This window comes from Oncorhynchus clarkii, chromosome 4 (assembly GCF_045791955.1).
Source record: "Oncorhynchus clarkii lewisi isolate Uvic-CL-2024 chromosome 4, UVic_Ocla_1.0, whole genome shotgun sequence".
NCBI classification, from domain to species: Eukaryota; Metazoa; Chordata; class Actinopteri; order Salmoniformes; family Salmonidae; genus Oncorhynchus; species Oncorhynchus clarkii.
In genome coordinates this window covers 53453592-53481137 of record NC_092150.1, presented here as the reverse complement: position 1 = coordinate 53481137, position 27546 = coordinate 53453592, and the positions used below count along the sequence as shown (strand labels likewise).

At 43.3% G+C, this 27546-nt stretch overlaps 1 protein-coding gene across 1 annotated transcript; it reads left to right on the top strand.

Annotated features, from left to right (window-relative positions):
• The first annotated feature begins 6491 nt into the window (after nt 1–6491).
• LOC139407722 (zinc finger and BTB domain-containing protein 25-like) lies at nt 6492–8354 on the top strand. Its single transcript, XM_071151571.1, has 2 exons — nt 6492–6664; nt 7118–8354. The coding sequence occupies exons 1-2, from the start codon at nt 6492–6494 to the stop codon at nt 8352–8354; spliced, it is 1410 nt and encodes a 469-aa protein (XP_071007672.1).
• Nucleotides 8355–27546: the final 19192 nt, after the last annotated feature.

Here is a 27546-nt window from a genome sequence, read left to right as displayed (position 1 = left end):
TCTTCTTGTTAACACAGGTGTGAGTGTTGACGAGGACAAGGCTGGAGATCACTCTGTCATGCTGATTGAGTTTGAATAACAGACTGGAAGCTTCAAAAGGAGGGTGGTGCTTGGAATCATTGTTCGTCCTCTGTCATCCATGGTTGCCTGCAAGGAAACACGTACCGTCATCATTGCTTTGCACAAAAAGGGCTTCACAGGCAAGGATATTGCTGCCAGTAAGATTGCACCTAAGTCAACCATTTATCGGATCATCAAGAACTTCAAGGAGTGCGGTTCAATTGTTGTGAAGAAGGCTTCAGGGTGCACAAGAAAATCCAGCAAGCGCCAGGACCATCTCCTAAAGTTGATTCAGCTGCGGGATCGGGGCACCACCAGGACAGAACTTGCTCAGGAATGGCAGCAGGAAGGTGTGAGGGCATCTGCACTCACAGTGAGGCAAAGACTTTTGGAGGATGGCCTGGTGTCAATAAGGGCAGCAAAGAAGCCACTTCTCTCCAGGAAAAACATCAGGGCCAAACTGATATTCTGCAAAAGGTACAGGGATTGGACTGCTGAGGACTGGGGTAAAGTCCTTTTCTCTGATGATTCCGCTTTCAGATTGTTTGGGGCATCCGGAATAAAGCTTGTCCGGAGAAGACAACGTGAGCGCTACCATCAGTCCTGTGTCATGCCAACAGTAAAGCATCCTGAGACCACCACCACCACCACTCACAATTTTGCCTATGAACACAGCCATGAATAAAGAATGGAACCAACACATCATCCGAGAGCAACTTCTTCCAACCATCCAGGAACAGTTCGGTGATGAACAATGCCTTTTCCAGCATGATGGAGCACCTTGCCATAAGGCAAAAATGATAACTAAGTGGCCCGGGGAACAAAACATTGATATTTTGAGTCCATGGCCAGGAAACTCCCCAGACCTTAATCCCATTGAGAACTTGTTGTCAATCCTCAAGAGGCTGGTGGATAAACAAATACCCACAAATTCTGACTAACTCCAAGAATTGATTATGCAAGAATGGGCTGCCATCAGTCAGGATGTGGCCCAGAAGGTAATTGACAGCATGCCAGGGCGGATTGCAGAGGTCTTGAAAAAGAAGGGTGAACACTGCAAATATTGACACTGCATCAACTTCATGTAATTGTCAATGAAAGCCTTTGACAATTATGAAATGCTTATAATTATACTTCCGTGTTCCATAGTAACATCTGACAAAAATATCTAGACATTGAGGCAGCAGACTTTGTGAAAATGTATATTTGTCATTCTCAAAACTTTTGGCCACAACTGTATGTAAACTTCCAACTTCAACTTTGTTCTTTCTGGATTCCAATAGAGTGACAATCGCTGAGAAAGGGGCAGGGCAACACGTTTTGCAATCAAATCCAGCTTTATTCACACAGCACATTTCAGACATGGCAACACAACGTGCGTTACAGGGGGAAAAAAACACTGAAGTTCAAAACTAAAATGTTTACTACACAACAAACATAAGAAGATTCAAAACAAAAGAATAACAATACAAAACTGAATGACTAAAAAGCACCCTGAGGAAAAGCAAAGAAAAAAAAGATGCGTTTTAAGATCTCTTTTATACATGTCCACAGTTTTGGCCCCCACCAGGTTCTCTGGCAGGCTATTCCAGAGGCTGGGACCATAATAACTAGAGGCTGCCTCTCCATGCCTCTTGTTCTTAGTGTTTGGGATAGTTAAAAGGCCAGAAGACCTGAGGGACCTACTGGGTACATAACTCTAAAGCATGTCCGACATGTATTGGGGTGTACAACCGTGGATTGATTTAAAAAAAACAATATAAGTATAAAAATGTATTAGAAAACTCGCAGGCAGCCAGTGGAGAGACCTTAAAACCGGTGTAATGTGTGCCCTCTGTCTGGTCTTGGTCAGTACCCACGCTGCAGCATTCTGTATGTTTTGCAGTTGACCAATGGCTTTCTTGGGTAGACCAGACAGGAGAGCATTACAGTAGTCAAGGCTGCTTGTAATAAAAACACGGATGAGTCTCTCTGTATCAGCCAGAGAGAGAAATGGCTGCACCTTGGAGATGTTCCTCAGGTGGTAAAAATCTATTTTGGTCACATTCTCAATGTGTGATTCAAAATGTTTTACCTTGTGTTTTCTCTTTATTGCCTGTGAATTACAATGTGCGGCCAGATTCTCTCTCTGTGCTTTGGCTCAAACAATAAGTACCTCGGTCTTGTCTTGATTTAGCTGGAGGAAGTTGTGTGCCATCCAAGTATTTAAATCACTAATACAGTCTAATAATTTATGCATGGAGCTAAAATCCTCTAGGGACACAGAAATGTAAAGTTGTGTATGGTCTGAGTAGCAGTGAAATCAACGCTGTTCTTTCTGATAACGCTGCCAATGGGTAACAATATAGAAACTGAACAGTACCGGGACCCAAAATCGAACCTTGTGGAATGTCACATGTGATATGTATTTTCTATGAGTGATGTTCACCAAGGGTGACGACAACTCTTGACGGGTTAAATAGGTCCTAAACCAATTTAGATCTGGACCAGAGAGGCACACCCACCTCTCCAGTCTGTCCAGAAGGGCATCATGGTCAACAGTGTCGAATGTAGCTCTTAAATCCAAGAGTACAAGGACAGAGAGCTGTTTAGCATCTGTGTTGGCTCTAAGATAATTTACTACTTTACAGCACCCTCAGCACCCCTACATCCCGCGGCTATAAGCCAATCTACAAAATGTATTTGAATGAAATATATTAAACTGATCATGATTAGATTTAACCTAATTTCAGGACCTCTATACCAGGCGGTGTCAGAGCAAAGCCCACAAAATTGTCAAAGACTCCAGTCATAAGACTGCTGAACAATTAATCAAATAGCCACCTGGACTATTTACATTGACACCCCCCGCCTTTGTTTTTACTATGCTGCTACTCGCTAATTATTATCTCTGCATAGTCACTTCACCCCTACCTACATGTACAAATGACCTCGACTAACCTGTACCCCCGCACATTGACTCAGTACCGGTACCCCCTGTATATAGCCTCGTTACTAATCTGTACCCCTGCACATTGACTCAGTACCGGTACCCCCTGTATATAGCCTCGTTATTGTTATGAAATCTTATTGTGTTACTTTTCATTTTATTTTTTACTTTAGTTTATCTAGCAAATATTTTCTTAACTCTATTTCTTGAACTGCATTGTTGGTTAAGGGCTTGTAAGTAAGCATTTCACGGTATTCGGTGCATGTGACAAATTGGATTTGATTTGCTGATTGTTTAGTCAACATGCAATAATACCTGTATACTGTCAATCACTGAGACATGCATTTCTAGCTTCATTAAAAACTGTTAACCTGATGGATTTTGGATGTCCTTGTTCTTATTTATTTGTTGGAGGCACTATACATGAGGCTAACTGTGACGTAACTAGGAGTGGTGGGTGTAATTTGACCATATTATCCTTTAGGCAAACTCACACAACCAGTCTCATTTGCATGAATTATATCTCTCAACTTTAAACAATGTGAAATTTGAATACAAAATCATTTGTTTAGCTTTTTCCTATGATATGGCTGCATGAAATTGCAAATAATGTGAATTAGCGATTACATTTGTTAACTTCATCTTTGTGGCTCCCTGATGAAACAGTAACATCCATTACTGTAGTTAGGCTTAGAACATCTGAACTCTCTATTGCTGCTTTTCAACTGTAACACCAGTGTTACACTAGTGCAGGGTTCTCCAATTAGCGCCCCGAGAGTGGTTTTAGTTTTTTGAGCAAAAAAAAATATTTAAATTGTTCACAGTGTAGCCATTGTTATATAAATGCAGCTGAAAAGCCCCAGCAGCCTTGCCTTGGCCCCAGGGCCGGTGCTAGCGTTTTGGGGGCCCTAAGCGAGATTTGGTCGGCATGGCTAATTGAGTGATTGTCATTGACTGACATAACAATAAAAAAATTGCTCAACCAAATTTCGAACTTGCACCTTGTGTATTCTACTATTCCAACTCTCAACAGTAAATTGAGACCCTGAGTTCCACAAAAAAATGTATTAAGTGTTCTGCAGTTCTACACATTTTGCCATAGGGTGGAGATACATTTTTTTAACACCTTTCATGCAATTCTATTCATTGTGGCAAGGGGCAGAGATTTTTTTCTCTCTTCAGTTTTGTAGCTACATTCCTGCAATTCTATGACTTATGCCATGACTTATGCCATGTTAATGATATCTCAGTGAGAGTGACTAACAAAATCAATTTGAGGTCAGGGCCCCTGGGCACGTGCCCTGCATGACCGGTTGGTATTCGGCCATGATAACTAATTTAACAATCTAAAAAATGCTGGCTGACCTGGCTAATTGAGTAACTGTCAGTGATTGACATAACAAGATAATAATTGCTGATTCACAACCAAATGTCGAACTTGCACCTTGTGTATTGTACTATTCTAACCCTCAACAATAAGTTGAAATCCCGACTGGGGTTCGGGCCCCCTAGCGGCCTGGGCCCCCAAGCAACCGCTTTTGTCACTTATTCCTGAAGCCGGCCCTGCTTAGCCCCAAGTTAGAGCAGGTTCGCAGGAGCTATGGTCAAGTGAGATATAGGTGCCGGCCTGCATAGAAGGAAACAGAACACGGTTAAATCATCAGTGGAAATGCCCCATATATGGCTTTGCGCAGTGTGTTGAATAGATTCCACGATCCGGACATGAGTGAGTGCTCGGCTCGTTCTCGACACTGTGCGCGTTGAAATCTACGCCCACGGTGACGTTAGCACCGCCTACCGGGCGAAATGCCGTGAAAGAGTACGTCCCAAATGTACGGCGCAGTACAGTCACGTGACGAATAACATGCTCAGTTGACAATCACATATGAAGACGTGAGAGACTGCGAGAATTTCTCTGCAGCAACAAATAGACTCCGAAATATTAACCTGTATTTCGCAAATAGGTGGTAAGAAAGACTCCCAATTATCGTATATGTTTTGTTTTGCAAATAGGAGGGGATATCCAAATGCATGCATTAGTCCAGAAGGAACACTTGATTCGGTCTGAAGCAAGACTTGATTCAACGCAGCCGTGTGTGAATGGATATTATGCTGTCGTGAAACAAGTTGGCGAATTTATAATGAAACTAGCCGTGGGTTGTAGGCTACATAGGGGACTGGCATATTGACCATCTTTTGGGATGGTATTTCCCAGTTATTGATGTATTCCATTCGTCGAAAGCTGACCCTGTCGTGGTTGCAGAATGCATGCTTTGTTGCCATGTCTGACAGTCCATCGTATTGTCCCATCAGCTTTGAAGTAGATAACATGAATGTATACATTTGAATAAAGGCTTGCTACAATAGAAATATGCTCGTCGACAATAATACTTCTGGCATTTTTGGAAAGCTCAAATTCTCGCCTTTTCAAGGAAAACACTGTCATGTCCCTTGACGGTTATGATTGGGATAAAATATAGAGATTTACACTTTTTAACCTGTAACTAAGGCTTTATAGCGTATATGGTTAATTATGGCTGGCATTGGTTAAAATCTGCCACAATATCAATGCTGTCAGCTAAGGTACAATGTATGAGGGGATAGTAGGTGGGTTGGACAAGGCTATCAGAATGTGCACATGATGGACGGTAGAGGTAGCCTAAATAGTCATTATTTAATTAAAAAATAAATTCACTGACTATGTTACTAAAATGGCTGGGATTTAAAACTAAACTAAAATTGTTTTAGTCGAATGAATACTAGAACTAACGAAGGATGAAATAACACAAATGTAACAGCCTAAAATGTATTTTAAAACTTAATCTTAAATAGCTGCCAATATGAACACTGCAGTGTAACAGTACATTATATTGACCCCATGCTCAGTTGCAATGTACCATTATTGCAATAAGGCTACATTGACATCTGGAATAGTTTTTATGTCATAGTTTTTAGGTTAGCCTACAGTTACTCAATGTTTCAAGTGTCAATGTTGTCACACCAGACGTGAAACTCCTTTACTATCTAAAATGTCTACATGTAGAAAGTTATGGAGATGCCAACATCTGGCCCAGTACTTTAGTTAGAGATGCTTCTTTCAGTTCTTTGACCAGCAGAGTATGCCATTGTTTCAGCAACACCTTGAGAAATGCCTTAGTGCATGATTCAGAGGTGTTAAATTTACGAACATATGTTTGGTGCGTGTTTTAGAGCGTGGGGGAAGAGTGTAGTCCTATAGAACCACATTTTGTCATTGCACAGAAATCAGACCTGTCATGGTTACCAATAGTATTTGTGTGTTTGATCGTTTATTGAGCTTACCTGGCAAAATGGAATAGCCCCAGAAGTGCAAACCCACCACATTAAAAGTATTTGATAGGAAGGACATACTATTTTAACCCACGTCTGCACAATATATCCTCTCCCAAATTAATTTTAAGCTGTGTATATAATACAATCTTAATTACTGTGTGCGTGTAGCAGGAGGTCGAGAAGTGGCATCATGGACGTGTCCAGCCACAGCCTGTTCCTCCTGCAGCAGCTCAACGTCCAGAGGGAGTTCGGCTTCCTGTGTGACTGTACTGTCGCCATTGGCAACGTGTACTTCAAGGCCCACCGGGCCGTCCTGGCTGCCTTCTCCAACTACTTCAAGATGATCTTCATTCATCAGTCAAGGTTTACTAGCTTTTATCAACAGTACTAGTCAATATCACACTCATGTTGTTGTTAAATACCTATGTTGAGGCCTTCAAGTAAGTACTTAGCATTGTACAGTAGCGTGGGATAGTGTCCACATACGATGTAGGCTAGCATAATAGTGGTCGTCAGGGGTTATTTCAGTGGTTTTGGAGATTCAAAGGAAGGTCGTGTGTTGACTCATATTTCACTGACTGTTAAGCTAATATTATCTTTGAGGATGGTAATATACAAAATGTGTATGATATGTGTCACAAATAGCTGTCACAAATAAGATATTTTGAGCTAGTTTTGTATTCATACATCTTACTCTACAAAATCCAAGAGATACTTTGATATAAGAGACAGGTCATTTTATGGAATCTGTCTTTGCAGACTAAAAGCTAATGGTCAGCAATAATACTTTCCCACTGTCTACTACCATCTCCACAGCGAGTGCATTAAAATCCAGCCCACAGACATCCAGCCGGATGTGTTCAGTTACCTGCTCCACATCATGTACACTGGCATGGGCCCCAAGCAGCCAGTGGACCAGGGCCGCCTACAGGAGGGCATCAAGTTTCTCCATGCCTACCAGCTGTGCCGTAACCCCGACGAGGGTTCCCCCGATGTTGGCGACCTGGTCCGTATGTCCAACCTGTACGGTATTCAGATTTCATCCCAGTTGGCCAACAAAGAGGGTACTGAGGGCCCTAAAGGTAGTGCAGGGGCCCGAGGAGGAGGCGGCCCGGAGGACGGGCGTTCGTCCACCCTGGCGGGCCGCTCCCACGCCGCACAGTTCTCAATGACCGTGGGGATGGAGGGCCTCCCCTCCTCGGACCGTCAGCCCTTCTCTGGTCTCCTCCGTGGCGTCTCCTCAGTGGCTTCCGGCGACGACTCAGACATCTCGACACGCATCAAGCAGGAGAGGATGGAGGAAGGAGAGGGAAAGGAGGGCCACCAGGTGCTGGGAAGGGTAGGGTCTCCAACATCTCCCTCAGCCCAGGGCGGCAGCCCCTGCCAGGGCCTCCTGTTCAAGGATGGACCTCTGGTGCTGCTGTGCCCCCGCTGTGGCGAGCGCTGCTCCTCCCCCGAGGGGCTCCGCAAGCACCTGTTCAGCCATGCCGCCTGTTCCCTGGATCCCAGTGGACTAATGGAGGACCTCTCCCAGGGCGGGGTAGGGGACCCGGAGGGCCCTGAGGACAAGCAGCAACGTGGGGCCCCCCAGGATCAGCTAGATGCAGGCTGCTTAGAGGAGGCCCTGCGGCAGAGCCAGGCCCTAGCTAATGAGCTAGCTGCTGAGCTAAGTTGGAGCAGGGGCGGTATAGCCATTGGCACTAGTCCACCCCCCACCACCACCTCCAGTACCAGTCACGCACGAAAGCGCAAGATCGCTTGTGCTGTGTGCAGCTTGCGCTTCGCCCAGAAGAGCCAGCTGCAGGAGCACATGTATACTCACACGGGCAAGCCGTCACGCTACCACCGCTACAGCCGCCTCTGCAGCCAGCTCATCCACGCCTCCGGACACTTCTGCGAGGGGCAACCGGAGGGCGGTGTTGGGGTGGCAGCAAGCACCACAGTAATGTTGACGGAGGAGTCCAACAGGGAAGCTCAGGACAATGGCAGCTCCTGCTATTCGCTAGACTCTGAGATCTCACAAGAGAGCGTGGATGCCGTCACTGTGGAATGAAAGTGATAAAAAAAACTGAGTTCCAAATATTTTTTCTTATTCTTAATTCCCAATAGTACCTCCTGTTTCAGTTTGTTTCTTTGGTTTGATTCCTACTGAACATGACCTTGTTTCAGTTATAGGGATTCCTTACCTTTTGTCATTATCCTTCCACTTATCCGCTTATATCCTGTCTTTTGTCAATACTGTCATCTTTCTGTTGGTTAGATGAAACCCTGTGATGTGATTCCAGTGTAAACCTTATCTAATTTTATTCAGTGAATGTCTGAATAGAATAGAACATTGTTTTTACATGATACTTGTGTTCTCTCTCTGTTGTCATATGTTACCAGCTGATATTGATTGGAGTTGCGCAAATACTATGTATCTGCATTTATTTCTGAGAATTTGCACTTTCCGAAATAAGTAGTTGTTGAAACAGGTATAGTACCAGTCAAAAGTTTGGATACACCTACTCATTCCAAGGTTTTTCTTTATTTTTACTATTTTCTACATTGTAGAATAATAGTGAAGACAACAAAAATGTGAAATAATACATGGGATTATGTAGTAACCCAAAAAGTGCCTTTATGACGGCTTTCCATTCTCTCAACCAGCTTCATGAGGTAGTCACCTGGAATGCATTTCAATTAACAGGTGTGCTTTGTTAAAAGGTCATTTGTGGAATTTCTTAATTAGTTTGAGCCAATCAGTTGTGTTCTGACAAAGTAGGGGTGGTATACAGAAGATAGCCCTATTTGGTAAAAGACCAAGTCCATATTATGGCAAGAACAGCTGTTATAAGCAAAAAGAAACGACAGTCCATCATTACGTTAAGACATGGTTAGTCAATTCGGAAAATGTACAGAGCTTTGAAAGTTTCTTCAAGTGCAGTTGCAATAACCATCGAGCTATAATGAAACTGGCTTTCATGAGGACCACCACAGGAAAGGAAGACCCAGAGTTACCTCTGCTGCAGAGGATAAGTTCATTAGAGTTACCAGCCTCAGAAATTGCAGCCCAAATAAATGCTTCAAAGAGTTCAAGTAACAGACACCTCTCAATATCAACTGTTCAGAGGCGACTGCATGACTCAGGCCTTCATAGTCTAATTGCTGCAAAGAAACCACTACTAAAGGACACCAATAATAAGAACAAAGGTGCTTGGGCCAAGAAACACGAGCAATGGACATTAGACCTGTGGAAATCTGTTGTTTGGTCCAAATATTAGATTTTTGGTTCCAACTGCCGTGTCTTTGTGAGACGCAGAGTAGGTGAATGGATGATCTCTGCATGTGTGGTTCCCACCATGAAGCATGGAGGAGGAGGTGTGATGGTGTGGGGGTGCTTTGCTGGTGACACTGTGACACTATTTTGAATTCAAGGCATTCTTAACCAGCATGGCTACCACAGCATTCTGCAGCGATACGCCATCCCATCTGGTTTGGGCTTAGTGGGACTATCATTTGTTTTTCAACATGATAACAACCAAACACACCTCCAGGCTGTTTAAGGGCTATTTGACCAAGAAGAGTGATGGAGTGCTGCATCAGATGACCTGGCCTCCACAATCACCTGACCTCAACCTAATTGAGATGGTTTGGGATGAGTTGGACCACAGAGTGAAGGAAAAGCAGGCAACAAGTGCTCAGCATATGTGGGAACTCCTTCAAGACCTGGAAAAGCATTCCTCAAGGAGCTGGTTGAGAGAATGTCAAGAGTGTTCAGAGCTGTCATCAAGGCAATGGGTGGCTACTTTGAAGTGTTTAACCGTTTTTTTGGTTACTACATGATATGCAATATGTGTTATTTCATAGTTTTGATGTCTATTCTACAATGTGTTATTTCATTCTACAATGTGTTATTTAATAGTAAAAATAAGGGAAAACCCTTGAATGAGGTGTCTCAACTTTTGACTGTTACTGTATGTAATGTTGTTATGGATGTTTGTCAGAGTTACAGGAATTTGCAAGGACAACTTCTTAAGACCACAATGTTGCAGTACACAATTAAAGTATGGAACATCATTATACATATTGGAGTTATTTTATTTTATATTTCTTCCCAAAATTGTGAGCAGTGCCTTGCTGTTTATTTTTTTATTCAGTACCTCCTAACAAACTAGCTAAACAAACTAGAGAATTATCTTGAATTCAAATGATTCTGGAAGAGTGTACTACCTACTTAAGTGGACAAATATGCAAAAGTAGACTGTCACAAGTGTCATCCCAAGAAAACCTGAATCTCTATGTTTCAAGTGTCACGAGAGGTGATCTAGAATTAGGTGGTTCCTGTCTTATTCATTCTTGATCGAAAAGGCAAAACCGATTCTAAATCAGTTGGGGAGGGGGGGAACTCAATATACTTTAAAATGACAAAAACAAAACTAAACTGTAGAAATGATAATGGACCTACATTCACACAGTTTCTAGACTGTCCAGCTCGCTAATAATCACTGAAATGAAAGGTAGACAGTGAGGGAGCATTTAAAATTTCCTAAATGATGGATAGAGGGCTATTTTTTTGCTAATTTTGCCAGCAAGGAAATATATCACATTTTCAATGTGGCCCTCCGTACCTCGTTAAAGACCGAATGCGGCAAGGACCTTTAGCAGGGGGACCTTAGCAGAGTGGTTAAGTATAAAGTACACTTGTTGAATGTCCTTTCTCCTTGACTAGGAATATTTTCAACACTAAGAGGAAGGACTTATTTTGGCTCATAACAGGCTAACATGAGTAGAAGTGACTAAAAGAGATGTTCTAAAATTCGTTAGTGCTCTACAGCTTTATGATAGTGAGATTATAGTTTCACCTTTGATGGATATGTGCCAGTGGCCATCAGAATGTGTAGAATAATGCATCTGGTAATGACAAACCAGGAGTCTGCATGTACTGTGATAGGTTTATACTGTCTTGAAATTGACGATCAGTGTTGCCATTTTGGGTGTTGCCATTTTTGTACTGTTGTGTGTGACTTCTGGTCTGTTTGAATTCGCTACTCTTCTATGGTGTTTCCACTTTGTCATACACTTTAAACATGAATGTGGTTTAATGTTTTGTAAATCTGTGTCACCTTTCCATAAATTAGAAATGTTTTGTAAATAAATGTTAAGAGACTGTCCAATGTAACTCTTCTCATTGATAAAAATCATTGGTTTCCACAAACCTGAGTCTGTTTGTGCTATACAATGCCAACTCCTTTGCCAACTCCCTCCTTGTCATGCCAAACTTAGACAAGGACTGCAATGGAGTAGGCAAGAGCACAAACAGATCTGGGACCAGGCTTTATGTTCCCTGTTCTTGTAGTAACAATCTGTTACCACCAGAGGCCACTTAAGAGCTGACGGACTCATCCCCAAAAGGTACCATCGCTCCTCTCCTCTACCCCGTGCTTAATGGGCTGAGTCCCAATTCTCCACCCTTTTCCAGAAGTGTGCACTTGAAAAATATCTGACATGGATTTAACAAAGATGGAAACTCCCTCCAGCATATGCTTACGCCAATCCTATGCTTATAAATCCATAATGGGGAGTGTGCAAGTACACACTTCTGAATACGCGTGGAGAATTGGTAAGCAAACATGGTCCATTAGTAGCGCAGGGTAATGGAACGACTACACAGAATGTTTTATGCATCCCTCTACGGGGCTCAACAACAAAATATTAAAACTGACAGATGGCTTCTGACTCTGAGACAGCACACCTCTCAAGCAGTGGGTTAGATACATTCTAATTCATTCTTGGACAGCTAGTGCTGGAACCCATCAAACTGTCCAGTGTTGTATTGATGATATATATTGTTACATAAAGTAAGAGGCTGAGGCTGTAAGGACAATAATTCTCCCTCCCAAACAAATGGAAAACTATTATTGCACCTAATTTAAGAGAAAAACTGATAAACTCAGAAACAGAGCTGTAGTGGTAAAAACTGGCAGTTGCTTGATGATTTATTATAATTTAACTAAACAGGTCAGTTAAGAACAAATTCTTATTTACAATGACGGTCTACCAAAAGGCCTCCTGCGGGGATGGGCGATGGGATTAAAAATTCAAAATAAAATACAAATATAGGACAAAACACACAAACAAGAGAGACAACACTACATAAAGAGAGACCAAAGACGACAACATAGCAAGGCAGCAACACCTGACAACACAGCATGGTAGCAACACAACATGACAACAACATGGTAGCAACACAACATAGCAGCAGCACAAAACATGGTACAAACATTAATGAGCAAAGACAGCGGCACAAAGGGCAAGAAGGTAGAGACAACAATACATCACGCGAATCAGCCACAACTGTCAGTAGGAGTGTAGATGAGTCTTTGAATGAAGAGATGAAGATAAAACTGTCCAGTTTAGGTAGGTTATAATTAAATGTAAGATAGTTCTATTGCTATAGAAACCAAACACTGCAGCATTCACTGGGGAAGATAATTTTCACGTTAATGAAAAACATTGGTAGACCAGGAGTGAGATTTTGCTTGTCTGTTCGATAATTGAATTAAAAATATTGTTATACTGATAAATACATACAGTGGGGCAAAAAAGTATTTAGTCAGCCACCAATTGTGCAAGTTCTCCCACTTAAAAAGATGAGAGAGGCCTGTAATTTTCATCATAGGTACTGAAAGATTAGTGGAATCTGTGTGAGTAGCTGGACAGGTAGGATGACTGACAGTGAAGGTGAACAGGTGGTCACGTGTCAGGTGACAGAGGAATGGATGAGACTGAGGCAGGAATTCCTTTAACCATAAAGTGGTATATTTACTGAGTAGTGTGGATTCATGGACGCACAGAACTTCTGGATCAGATGGAGTTAAGGAAGAGAAAGCAGCGAGATCAGGCGATGGCAATTTCCTCCTTTTATGGAGTTGAGATCTGTCGGACATTTCCACCTGACCTAATTAGAGCGCCCCTGGTCCAGCTGAGTAAATGGCAATGAATTAAAGGAGTATTCCACCAACTCCATGGGCCTTTTCTACAGCCACCCCGGAAATTTGTTAAATTCCACACTCCTCAAAAAAGGCTCATTGCTCCCCGTCCTCTGTCATCTCAGGGAGAGGAATTAGTTGGGCAACTGGCCGGATATATGTCCGGTTCTTCACCTGGATCTCCACTGATCTAACACGACCATCGGTCCCAGGCATAGTCTTAGTTATACGGCCCACCGGCCAGGAGGCTCGAGGCAGCTGAGGGTCCACCATCATTACTACTTGGCCAGTTTCCAGGCTGGCCATTTCTCTCCGCCATTTCCCTCTGTGCTGTAGACTTGGTAGGTAATCCCGAATGAATCGGGCCCAAAAATGGTCAGCTAAGATTTGGCTGTGTCGCCACCGGCGTCTGCCTACGAGGTTGGTATCAGCATACATGGCTTGAGGAAGTGATGCATCTCGGCGTCCCATCAAGAGCATATTCGGTGTAACTGGATCGGGGTCAGCGATGTCTGCAGAGAGATATCCCAAGGGTTTGGAGTCAATGATAATTGGGTGGATAGCATCTGGGTCCAAAACCTCTGCTTGGCGCAGCCTCCCTCCGACTCTGATCACTCCAAGGATTGGATCATATTCTGGGGCAAGAGAGAGAAGACGGCTGTCCTTAGCCACTTCCCTACCGGCTTTCAGAGCTTTTAACTCCTCAGGGAAGCTAACTGCTTGTGCTTGCTGGAGGAGTAGTGTCTCTGCCGCGAGGGAGGTAGGTATAGAAGCCACCCCATCTGAGGTCTGGTTTGTGGCGGTGATCAGATCCGGCAGTGTTTGGGATTGTGTTAGGTCAGGGAGAGCCGTTGTTGGTTCCGTAGAAATGCTGTAGCATTGGGCGGATCTCCTTAACTCATGAGCTTCAGTTGGTTGCGGAGGGGCCGTACGCCTGGGGGCTGTCGGCCACTCGTTCTCTGGTTGGGACAAGCCTGCCTTCACAAGGTTATGAATCTCTCGGTTATGAACTTCTGCAAGCTCAGGATTCTTCACCAGGCGTCGCTCCGTTCCACGCAGTAGTGGGAGTACAGCCCGTGTCGTGGTTGCCAGAGGAGGATGGTTGGGCACCCGTAGCAGTGGGGTTGCATACCTGCAAACGCCATCCATTTCAGTGGTGGTGGTGCTTTTCTCCAGGAGGTATAATGCATAGGAGTCATGTTTCGAGCGAGTGACCTCCTGTAGCTTCCGATTGGAGAATGTGTCCATCTTCCAGAGCATCTCAACATTCCGAAGGAGGTTAGTAGCTGCATCTGGATTGCTTCTGGTGAAGAGGACTTGCTGTGACTGTACAGCTTGGGTGGAGAGAAGTAGATGGGATGGACCTTGCACAGCCCAACCCAAGGATGTATGGACAGCAATGGGCCCTCCTTCTGGTCCAGCTCGTATTGGCTCAGTCGGGGTGACGAGATGTGGGTGGTCTGACCCAATCAGGACAAGTGGCGCTACTCTGGCCAGGTTAGGAAGAGGCAATCCTCGTAGATGAGGATATTGTTTCTGTAGAACACTTACCGGGCAGGAGTGCTCTGCGAAATTCAAGCCACCTGCCGTGAAGGCATTGGTGATGTTATAGGCCACGTCCCTGTTTCCTGAAGGTGAAATGCTAAATGTTACAGCAGAGCCTTTCATTTGGATAACATCATGTCGCAACGTTCTGAGATTAAGGGTCTCGGGGGTCCCCTCCAGGTTAAGCTGACGGGTGGCCGCCGTGAGAATGATTGTTCTTTCTGACCCATCATCTAGAACAGCGAATGTATCAATGCTTCTCCCTTCACTTTTCAGAGTGACATTGACCACCTTCAACATGACCCTTGGAGACCGGTTCTGCTGGTCGAGGTACATGTCCTTTGCAGCTCCTACCATGAGCATACTCTGCTCCTTCTGTGCTTGGGGAATTAGATCATGCAACACGGTGAGATGGATTTCTTTACAGCGGTTGCAGGGTTTCCTCAATGTGCAGGTCTCTGCCTTATGGCTACGGGCACACTTGTAGCATCGCTCGCCTGAAGTGATCCAGGCCTTCAATTGAGTTTGATTGAGTTTTTTACCCTGGGGCATGAGCCAAGGAAGTGCCCCTTACTTTTGCAATATGGGCAGTAAGGCTGGAATTTGATGTTCTTGCTCTTGAGAGGGGTCTTCTTCCCGGGTTCCTCCCGGGCCTCACTATTTAAGTACATGGTAGTGGGATTTGGCCTTTTCTGTCCCTCGTGGCGTTCAAACTCCTTCCTTCCCCCGGTGGCTATGGCTGAGATTGTGGCCTGGTGAGCGATGCTCTTCGCCTTTGCCTTCACCTCCAACCACGCGGCCAGGTCTCTAAGAGCATAGGTGCTTCTCGAGCCCTCTTTCAGGATGCCCTTATTCAAACAATGTTCAATGAAACTGTCTCTGAGGTACACTGGAAGTTTGCCAAGAAGCCTGTCCACGTGGGAGCCACATTTAAGCTCGTTCCCGTCTTCTCCTTCAACGGATTGGAGCATTGAGGTCAGGGATTGGACAGCCAGGGAGAATTCTTGGAAGGCAGCATGGTCTCCCATTTCAATTGGAGACGTGTTCAGGATGTTGTTTAGTTCATTCTGGACTAGCTGACGTGGCTCACCATATCTCTCCTTCAGGGCCTGGAGAGCTGCAGTGTATGGTGTTGCGGAGTGCATAAAGGATTGGGCCAGCCTGTATGCACTGGGAAACCGCAAATGATCCATTAGTACTTGGTATTTGTAGCGTTCTGACAGATGACTGTGAATACCCAGTAGGCTCTCCAATGCCATTTCCAAAAGGACAAATTCACTCTCCTTTCCGTTTTCAAAGTATGGCAGTTTAGGTCTGGGAATTCCATAGGCTGAGGCTACTAGAAGTTGCATAATGTTGGCTCCCTCTTCTGGTTGCGTGAAGGATAAACCCGGGACTTCTGATGAGCCCACTGTGTCTTCATTGGGCCGGTCCCCTACGGTCCCAGACCCTCCATTTGTGGCAGCCGGAATTGGGCGAGAGCCCTCCGACCTGTTGTTTGAGGACTGGCCTGGCCCTGAACGAAAGGAACGATTTGCCTTGGTTGGTAATTGGCGGAAAGGCGAAGGAGTGATGCTTTGTCCAGATGGAGGAATGCTAACTTGTGTCACTGGCATAGAGATGGTTGGCGGAGCGGCCTGTCTCCCGTGCTCCGTGTTGGCTGTTGACCCCGGAGCCTCCGGGGACTGTGTGCCATGCTGTACCAGAGGGGCAGATTGGGAAAGAAAGGCAGACAGTTCAGGTCCATGTGGAGGTGTGGTCAGGTCAACTCCCTGTTCGTTCCTCTCCAGGAAGGATGAGACCATCCGTGCCTCCTCCAATTCCCTTCTGGCTTGACGATGCCTTCGCTGCTGTGCCAGGTCCTTGGCAATGAATTCCCGTTCCTGTAGAGCTCTACGGGCCTGCACATCCAATTGGTGACATCGTTCATCAGCCTGTCGTTCCTCCTCAATCTGACGCTCAATTTCTTCCAAAGCTAATAGTTTCATCCTCCCTTGTAGGACAGCGGTCTGTGAATCGCTGAGGGCTAGTGAATGGCGGCTGCCATGGCCACTCCCAAAGGGGTATCCACTGGTCGAACTCCCACTCCGTCTAGAGTGCTTCGATGATTTCCCATTAGTTAAGGAGTGAGTGGAGCCTGCCTCAGGAAGCTGGTCGACCTGTGCGGTGGGAGTTACCTCCTCCATAGGTTCTTCATGTAGACCACTTTCCTGCTCCAAAGCAGTTTCCAGTCCTTGGCTCAGAGGGGATGGTTGATGGCTGAAACATATAGTTGATCCATCAACACTTTGAGCTCTGGTGGGCTTGCCCTTTGATGTCGGAAACTTGACCACATAATCCGAAAGATAACCAGGTGCTTGCCTGGTTCTTCTGGTGCTGCTGGTGATTGAGGATGAAGCCTTTGTTACTTTAGGCTTAGCTCCTGGATATTTCCTTTGTTCCAAGACCTTTCCCTCAGCTGCTCTCTCCTCCTCTCTTCTTCCTTCCAGTGGAGACAATTCTTCCCTCTCCGCCTCCATTTCCTTTTCACCTGTCTTTGGTTCAGTCATCATCCTGCTCGAAGGACCATTGAAAGATTAGTGGAATCTGTGTGAGTAGCTGGACAGGTAGGATGACTGACAGTGAAGGTGAACAGGTGGTCACGTGTCAGGTGACAGAGGAATGGATGAGACTGAGGCAGGAATTCCTTTAACCATAAAGTGGTATATTTACTGAGTAGTGTGGATTCATGGACGCACAGAACTTCTGGATCAGATGGAGTTAAGGAAGAGAAAGCAGCGAGATCAGGCGATGGCAATTTCCTCCTTTTATGGAGTTGAGATCTGTCGGACATTTCCACCTGACCTAATTAGAGCGCCCCTGGTCCAGCTGAGTAAATGGCAATGAATTAAAGGAGTATTCCACCAACTCCATGGGCCTTTTCTACAGGTACACTTCAACTATGACAGACAAAATGAGAAAACAAAATCCAGAAAATCACATTGTAGGATTTTTAATGAATTTATTTTCAAATGATGGTGGAAAATAAGTATTTGGTCAACAACAAAAGTTTATCTCAATACTTTGTTATATACCCTTTGTTGGCAATGACAGAGGTCAAACATTTTCTGTAAGTCTTCACAAGGTTTTCACACACTGTTGCTGGTATTTTGGCCCATTGTTTTGAGGCTGTTGCTGGGCAACACAGACTTTCAATTCCCTCCAAAGATTTTCTATGGGGTTGAGATCTGGAGACTGGCTAGGCCACTCCAGGACCTTGAAATACTTCTTACGAAGCCACTCCTTCGTTGCCCGGGCGGTGTGTTTGGGATCATTGTCATGCTGAAAGACCCAGCCACGTTTCATCTTCAATGCCCTTGCTGATGGTAGGCTTTGTTACTTTGGTCCCAGCTCTCTGCAGGTCATTCACTAGGTCCCCCCGTGTGGTTCTGGGATTTTTGCTCACCGTTCTTGTGATCATTTTGACCCCACGGGGTGAGATCTTGCATGGAGCCCCAGATCGAGGGAGATTATCAGTGGTCTTGTATGTCTTCCATTTCCTAATAATTGCTCCCACAGTTGATTTCTTCAAACCAAGCTGCTTACCTATTGCAGATTCAGTCTTCCCAGCCTGGTGCAGGTCTACAATTTTGTTTCTGGTGTCCTTTGACACCTCTTTGGTCTTGGCCATAGTGGAGTTTGGAGTGTGACTGTTTGAGGTTGTGGACAGGTGTCTTTTATACTGATAACAAGTTCAAACAGGTGCCATTAATACAGGTAATGAGTGGAGGACAGAGGAGCCTCTTAAAGAAGAAGTTACAGGTCTGTGATAGCCAGAAATCTTCTTGTTTGTAGGTGACCAAATACTTATTTTCCACCATAATTTGCAAATAAATTAATTAAAATCCTACAATGTGATTATCTGGATTTTTTTCTCTCTCATTTTGTCTGTCATAGTTGAAGTGTACCTCTGATGAAAATTACAGGTGGTTGGTGGCTGACTAAATACCTTTTTGCCCCACTGTATCTACCAGCACTTTATATACATTTAATAATACTGAAGCTGTTTTTATTGAACACAAACAACAATGGTGTGTAGATACTTTGTAGAAAAGACATGTATGCAATTCTTATATAAACATAAAGGAGCAGACATACAAAAACACCCAGAGTTTTAGGTACAAAATAAACAATACAAAACAGACATACAGAACAAGGACAGGTAAATAGAAAGAAGGCAGATGTCATCGCCCATATCCATCCCGCCATCAACCCCCCCTCCCCCCAAATTCTTTCTAAGTGTAGAGTGTTTGCCAAATCGCTGAGCCATAACTTCCTTCTGTTGCAAAAACAAGATTCATTTTTTTTTGCTGAAATGAGACTGTAAGAGATGAGTTGTTTTAGGGGTTAATCTGTTTAGCGTTTCTGACACTTACAGGATGATCAGAAGTGGGTCTGGGTCAATTGAAGTCTTCAGAAGATCCTAAAAATTCCACACCAATAACCATACAAGTTAGAGCATAAGGCAAAGCAGTGGAGTAATGTACCCTGCACATTATGACATTTATCATATGTAAACAGACATTATGTTAACAGTTTTAGAAACGTCAGAGTGTTTTTTATCCAATGCTACCAATCATATGCATATCCTAGCTTCTGGGCCTCAGTAACAGGCAGTTTACTTTGGGCACGTCGTTCATCCGAACTTCCGAACAGTCTTAAGAGCCTTAAGAGGCTTATAGATAGGACCACTCAACTTGGTCAAAGGCCTTTTCGTTGTCAAGGGATAGTGTAACAAGAAAGTTCACTTTGGGTAACCTCTGAAAAAACATAATGTTAAAGAGGTGCCTTAGATTGAAGAATGAGTTTCTGTTAGGGATAAAGCCGGTCTGGTCTGAATGGACCAATTTGCCCACCATTTTGCCTGTTATCCAGAGTTTTTGCTAAAATCTTTTGGTCTGTATTAAGGAGAGATATTGGTCTGTATGACCCTACCTCTTCCTGATCATTACCCTTCTTATGTATAACTGTAATTAACCCCTAATCCAAAGTACGTTGGGAGAGCTCCATCCTCATTGGCCTGAACCAACAGTTTGTGCAGGTAGGGAGAGAGAATGTTGCTGAGTGTTTTATAGAATTCACCAGGGAATTCATCAGGCCCAGTGTTTTGCCACTCTTTAGAGATTGAATTGATATATTTCCTTATTCAGGAAGTTAGAATCTTCCTGGTTCAGGGCAGGGAGATTACAGTCCTCCAAAACGTTTTGCAACGTTTTAGAAGTTGTCTGGCAAGTAATTTGTGCGGTTTATCACCAAACTCAAAATATTTTTGCTTGGTATAGAGAAAAGATTTAGCAATTTTAGCTGAGAGAATCCGATTATATTCCAATTTAAAGTGGTTCTTTTTTTAATGTTTGATTTATGTCTGTGTTGTCATTGATATCAAAGAAAAATGTAATTTGGTCTTTAAGATGTTCACAGAATGTTGGTTCTGTGAGGAGCTGAGGATTCAACTTCCAGACCCTCTCGTTTTATACGATGTCACCCAACCTCAGGGAAAAGGTGAGTGGACTGTGGTCCGAGATTATAATATCATGATATCTCACATTACAGGTAAAAGGGAGTAATTGAGCATCAACCAAAAAGTAGTCAATTTCAGTATAAACATTGTGAACATGAGAGTAAAAGGAGTATTCTTTACCCGTAGGGTTAGAGATCCTCCATATATCAATTAAGTTAGAATTGTTTATGTAGGTAGACAATAATTCACTTGAATAGGAGGTATGCCAGGTAGAGGATCTATCCAAATATTGGTCTAGCACACAGTGGGGTTATCAATGTTAGGCCCATAGATATTAAGAGGTACAGAAGTATAATGGATCTCTCCTATTACGATAACATAGCAACCCTCTTTATAGTGACCCACAGAATCTGACCGACCACTCCCCCAAAGCAAGCACCCTTACTCCCCACCCTGTCCCCCAATGCTCGCCAACATTTACCCTCCCTCTCAACCAACCTTCAACAAGCATATACAAATAGGAAAACATTATTACAAATAAAAAACACACTGTTTGGCCGATGCCAGAAATGCTGGCATCGGCGCGACCTCGACGAGAGGTAAAACAAAAATAAAATCCCAAATACATGTTCACCTCTCACTATCCTAGAACTTCTACTAACATATTAACTGAGGAGGCTCCTGCAAATTAAGTGCACATTTAGCATCTAATAAACCAAAACAGAATAAATTGCAAAATAAACATATGACTCATTCAAGCACCTTCCTGGATTGACCCATGAGATAAGGAAGATATAACAGCTCAAGTTTATATTGCTGAGGAATGCAGGTCTAAACATAAACCATCAGCAACTGATATAGACAGTAGTACATTTACATATTGTGGGTTGGGAGATTGGAACAAGGATCTTGCTAAATTAAACGTACCCCCCAATCCCCCCCAAAAATGTGTAATTTTGGGGGGGAAATATAACCAAATATATACGAATAAATATAAATATTCATACCAAAAATTACAATTAAAATATACACATACATAATTGTAAAATGATAAGAAAAAAAAATAAAGTACAAATAATAATTATATGTACACACACACACAGCAAGAATGAAAGTGAAATGAAAGCTCAGATCGCCCTCCAGTGGCTGGATCAGCATCTTACATGTCCGCGTGGAACAATAAAACTTCATTCGGCAGCCATTGCTGAAATAGTTTAAGATTTCTCCCGCTATTGCACAGAATGGATTCAAGTCCATGAGCAGACCCTAACAAGCAATGACAAGGCACTCCCACCCGTACTGGGGACTGATGTATATTCCCGGATGAACTTCTCTGCGTCCAAAACCGAGTAGAGACAAATCTTCTCACCGGGAGGGGTAATTCTGAGTCTGGCAGGGAAGAGCAAGGCTGGGCGAAGATGGAGTTTGTAGAGTTTGGTCATGACATCCCTGTAGCCGGGATGCTGCTTTGCCACATTGGGCGCGTAATCATCATAGACATGGAAAGGATGTCCTTCCATGTCTACAGGGGGACAAGAGGGTGATGTGCACGGTCCAGCTTCGGTTCTGAAGCCAAAACTTCCAATCCCATTGTATCCCTCAGTAGCTTAGCAAAGAAGTTGGTGGGCTCGATTTTGTCGTCCAGTTCAGCAATAGTAGTCCTGAAATCCTCAGCTATAGCAACATGTAGTTCTCCCAGAGCCAGGGTAAGTTCTGAAAGTGTCACATTATTACCTGTGCCTTCCGCCATTGGCTGTCTCGTTGTTTGGTGAGGAGGAGGCCTCCGATGAGGATTTATTGTCCTTTAGTCGCCTATTATTTGACATGTTGGCATAAAAAGCTACACTATTTTATTAAAAAGAAATTTATGGTGTAAAAAGTGCTGGAAAGTAGGTTAAGTTAGATTGTTTCATAAAAAGTTGAGGGTGCCTTTTTCAAACACAGCCGTTCACTCCAACATGCTAGCTCCGCCCCATGAATGAATTCGCACCCAATACATTATCTTTTTGGAATCTAAAAAGCCTGTCAACACCCTTCACTCCTGTGATGTGATCACAAGGCCCCCGTCCGACGTCTCAAATCCAGTATGGCAAGAACAGAGAATGCCGGGGCCTCCTCGATGTCCAGAGGGGGCGGAGGAACCACCCGCACCTCAGACTCCTGGAATGGGCCAGCCACCACCGGCCTGAGCAAAGACACATGGAACGAGGGGTTAATGCAGTAATCGGGGGGAAACTGTATCCTATAACATACCTCGTTCACTCTCCTCAGGACTTTAAATGGCCCCACAAACCGCGGACCCAGCTTCCGACAAGGCAGGCAAAGGGGCAGGTTTCGGGTCGAGAGCCAGATCCGGTCCCCCGCGGTGACGGTCTGCGCCAATTTTCTGGCGCAGCATGGTGTGCTAAAGGTGGACATGGGCGGCGTCCCATGTCTCCTCCACGCGCCTGAACCAGTCATCCAGGAGCCTCGGTCTGACTCTGATGCCAAGGAGCCAGAACCGGCCGATACCCCAAAACACACTGGAAGGGAGAGAGGTTAGTTGAGGAGTGGCGGAGCGAGTTCTGGGCCATCTCTGCCCAGGGCACGAATGCTGCCCACTCTCTCGGCCGGTCCTGGCAATAAAACCTCAGAAATCTACCCACTTCCTGGTTTACTCTCTCCACCTGCCCGTTACTCTCGGGGTGAAAACCTGGGGTAAGGCTGACAGAGACCCCCAGACATTCCATGAACGCCCTCCAGACCCTCGACATGAACTGGAGTCCCAGATATGACACTATGTCCTCAGGCACCCCGTAGTGCCGGAAGACGTGAGTGAACAGGGCCTCCGCAGTCTGTAGGGCCGTAGGGAGACCAGGCAAAGGGAGGAGACGATGGGACCGACAGGTGCGACCACGGCCGTTGTGGAACGGGTAAGGGTTGTAGCTTACCTCAAGGCAGGTGCCTAGGAGCCTTACACTGGGCGCACACCGAGCAGGAGAAAACATAAACCCTCACATCCTTAGCCAAAATGGGCCACCAGTACTCCCCAAAGACAGCGCACCGTCCGGCCGATCCCAGGATGACCAGAGGATTTTGATTTGATTTTGATTTTATTTTTTAAATGCTGCACTGAAATCTAAAAATACTACATTCACAAACCTGCCATTATCTCTTTTAGTCCCCATTTGGACTAATCTTCCAAGAGTCCTTACATTAAAATACAATTTATAATACAAACACACTTTCACATATAACACACTGTTACAAACATACATAATAGACTAGCATAATGACCCAATAAATACTCAATCTAAAAAATATTTTTTTTAAATAAAGTAAAAAATATTGATTCTTCATCTACTATTTAAACTTATATATTGAAAGGTTTCTAGTTTGCTCAGTTAATTTATTCAATTTCTTTATTGCTCTAAATCGAAATGTTCTTTTGCCCATTTCTTTTTTCTGTCTGGATAACGCATAGATGGTGGACAATCTATTCCTAGTATTTACGGAATGTCTGTCTCTTACCAACTGAATACCATTGCGAATAGAACTTGGCCGTTTTAAATGATGTGTATTATAAAATAAGATTTGCATGTTTTTTTTCAATTATCTTGTCGATTGATGACCAACCAAGAACACTGTGCATGACTGCAACAGAAGAACCATATCTCCGCCTTAAAACAATCTTTGTTGCTTTATTCTGTGCATTCTGCAGCCTCCTAACTTCACTAGATGATGCATTTCCCCAGACCATTGAACAATAGTTCACTTGACTCTCAACCAATGCCTGTGTGGATTTTCCCTGGTAAATATTTAGCTATCCTTCTGATTATGCATGCTGTTTTAATATTTTTTTTTACATAGATTAGTTATTTGAGACGACCATGATAAGCAGTTGTCTAGCTGCACTCCCAGTAGTTTGGTTTCTGCCACTTCTTCAATTTGTACTCCTCCCATACTTAATTGTATCCCATGCTGTTTTGGCCTTTTCCTAGTTGAACAGACCAACATAACTTTGGTTTTCTTGGTGTTTAAAGCAAGTTTGTTTTGGCAAATCCATTTCCTGATAATCTCCAAATCTCCTTGCAAAGCTTGCTGTAGCTGTTGAACCGATTGTCTTGCTGCATAAATTGTAGTATCATCTGCAAATATAGTAGCTTGAGTTTCAACCAAGGCAAAGGGAAGGTCGTTGGTGTATATTAAGTAGAGAAGTGGCCCAAGGCAGCTGCCCTGCGGTATTCCACAGTTTAACCTTTAGCGTCGAGCAAACCCGTATCCGGGAGCGTAATCATAGCCTCAAGCTCATTACCATAACGCAACGTTAACTATTCATGAAAATCGCAAATGAAATGAAAGAAATATATTCACTCACAAGCTTAGCCTTTTGTTAACAACACTGTCATCTCAGATTTTCAAAAAATGATTTTCAACCATAGCTACACAAGCATTTGATAGCCTAGCATAGCATTAAGCCTAGCATTCAGCCTAGCATTCAGCAGGCAACATTTTCACAAAAACAAGAAAAGCATTCAAATAAAATAATTTATCTTTGTAGAACTTCGGAGGTTTTCAATGAGGAGACTCTCAGTTAGATAGCAAATGATTATTTGTGTAGGAGAAATCGCTCCGTTTTTTTCATCACGTTTGGCTAAGAAAAAAATCTGAAAATGCAGTCTCTACAATGCCAAACTTTTTACCAAATTAACTCCATAATATCGACAGAAACATGGCAAACGTTGTTTAGAATCAACCCTCAAGGTGTTTTTCACATATCTATTCGATGATAAATCATTCGTGGCAGTTGTGTTTCTCCTCGGAAGCAAATGGAAAAATACACGAAGCTGGAGATTACGCAATAATTGCGACGGAGGACACCAAGCGACCACCTGGTATATGTAGTGTAAAATGGTCAATCTTCCAATGATATGCCTACAAATACGTCACAATGCTGTCGACACTATGGGGAAACGGCAGAAAGTCTAAGCTCATTCGTGACCCATTCACAGCCATATAAGAACTCATTGGAACACAGCGCCTTCAAAATCTGGGGCACTTCCTGTTTGAAATTTCATCTTTGTTTCGCCTGTAGCATCAGTTCTGTGGCACTCACAGACAATATCTTTGCAGTTTTGGAAACGTCAGAGTGTTTTCTTTCCAAAGCTGTCAATTATATGCATAGTCGAGCATCTTTTCGTGACAAAATATCGCGCTTAAAACGGGAACGTTTTTTTATCCAATAATGAAATACCGCCCCCAGAGTTCCAAGAAGCACATTAGGGGAAGAAAATGAACCATTGATATAGGTGGACTGTTTCCTGTCAGTTAGATATGACTGTATCCAATTCAATGCTACCTCCTTAAAACCATAATGTATTAATTTTGTCAAAATAATTTAATGATCCACTAAATCAAATGCTGCACTGAAATCTAAAAATAGTACACCTACAAACCTGCCATTATCCATAGCATTGAGCCACTGGTCAGTCATGTCAACCAATGCAGTTGGTAACGTGTGGGCCCAATAGATCAGCCAGTCGCGGACAGCAGTTGGAACGTACAGACGCACGGCCGGGGGAGCGGGCTCTGCACGTGACGCCCGCTCAATGTCCTTGTCCAGATCCCACACTACCGGCACCACCAAGCAAGAGGCGGGGAGTATGGGAGTGGGATCCATGGGCCCGCTCCTCTGTGTCATACAGCCCGGACAATGCGTCTGCCTTAATAAAGTTTTAATTAAGGATTCTATTTATAAGGTTCTATGCATGTGGCCGCTTTTTCTAAATTCTACACGCTTGGGGATTCACAAGATTGTCAACATCAGAAAAATGTCACTAAAAACTGATTGTGAATGTGTTCTAACGGCTTCTTAGTTTAGAGAATGACTGCATATTGGACTAATTCATTAGGTATATTGATTGGCAATTATAAAAGGCTAAATTATTACATTTAAGGATGTTGATACATGAGTAAATTAGTACAGGTGGGATTAGCCACATGAAAAAAATACTACAGTTTATGATATATAGAATATTAATATAGAATTCTGTAGTAAACTGTAGAATACTATACTGCACACTGTAGTATTCCTCAATCATATGTAGTACTTATTATAGAAGTTTGTGGTATACTGTAATATACTATAGTAAATACTACAGTATACTACAGAGCGCAAAACCACTACAGTAAATACAAAATTATATACTACAGTATTTAATTAGCATATATCCTGCCCATTCCCCTCCCCCATATAAAAAGTTGTGCCTCCCATAAGTGAGAAACCTACATGTCAAGTATAGATTATATATTGTGTTCCCTACAGCTTATGGAAAAGAGCAGAGGCCCTGAGCCCATCTGCTCAGATTTCAGTCCCACCTATCTATTGATTATGGAAAATGAGCTATTTTAATATATGCCATTAAGTTTTCAACCAGGAGAATGGTTCCACTTCTATGTCAAATATAATAACACAGTAGTAAATATTACAGTAATGTCTGCATAAACACTACAGTAAATATTATAGTTTACTACAGTCTGCAAAAACACTACAGTAAATACTACATTATAAACTGGGTGGTTTGAGCCCAGAATGCTGATTGACTGAAAGCCGTGGTATATCAGACCGTATACTACAGGTATGACAAAACATTTATTTTTACTGTTCTAATTAAGTTGGTAATCAATTTATAATAGCAACATGGCACCTTGGGGGTTTGCGTCGTGCATAAGAACAGCCCTTAGCCATGGTATTTTGGCCATATACTGTACCACACCCCCTCATGCCTTAATGTTTAACTATACTACAGTCACCAAATATACTACATTAATTACTACAGTATACTACAGTCCACAAGCACAGTAATTATTTTTACTACAGTATTTATTACGGTATACTAAAGTCATGTCCATAACACAGTAAACACTGCAACATCACTGTACAGTGAATACTACAGTAAGGTTTGTAAAAACACTACAGTGAATACTATAGTATTTATACCACAGTGTACTATAGTATTTTGTCATGTGGGTACTGTCACTAAAGTGACCATTTTATCATCATGCAGTTTCAGCTCTTGACTCAGTTAATTTACGTAGTGTACAGACTTTATATGTTGTAGGTTGAATTGAATACAATAGTCCTGTGTGGCTCGGTTGGAAAGAACGTGTGGCCTGCAATATCAAGGTCAAGTCCCACAGGGATCACATAAGCGTCATTGTACATATGCAAAACATTTATGCACTCACTG

What these genes read in the sequence shown, in the direction of transcription:
- LOC139407722 (XM_071151571.1), top strand. Translation starts at nt 6,492, where the DNA reads ATGGACGTGTCCAGCCACAGCCTGTTCCTCCTGCAGCAGCTCAACGTC. An exon ending in ATCTTCATTCATCAGTCAAG is followed by an intron (nt 6,665 to 7,117) that starts GTTTACTAGCTT and finishes CCATCTCCACAG; the next exon opens with CGAGTGCATTAAAATCCAGC.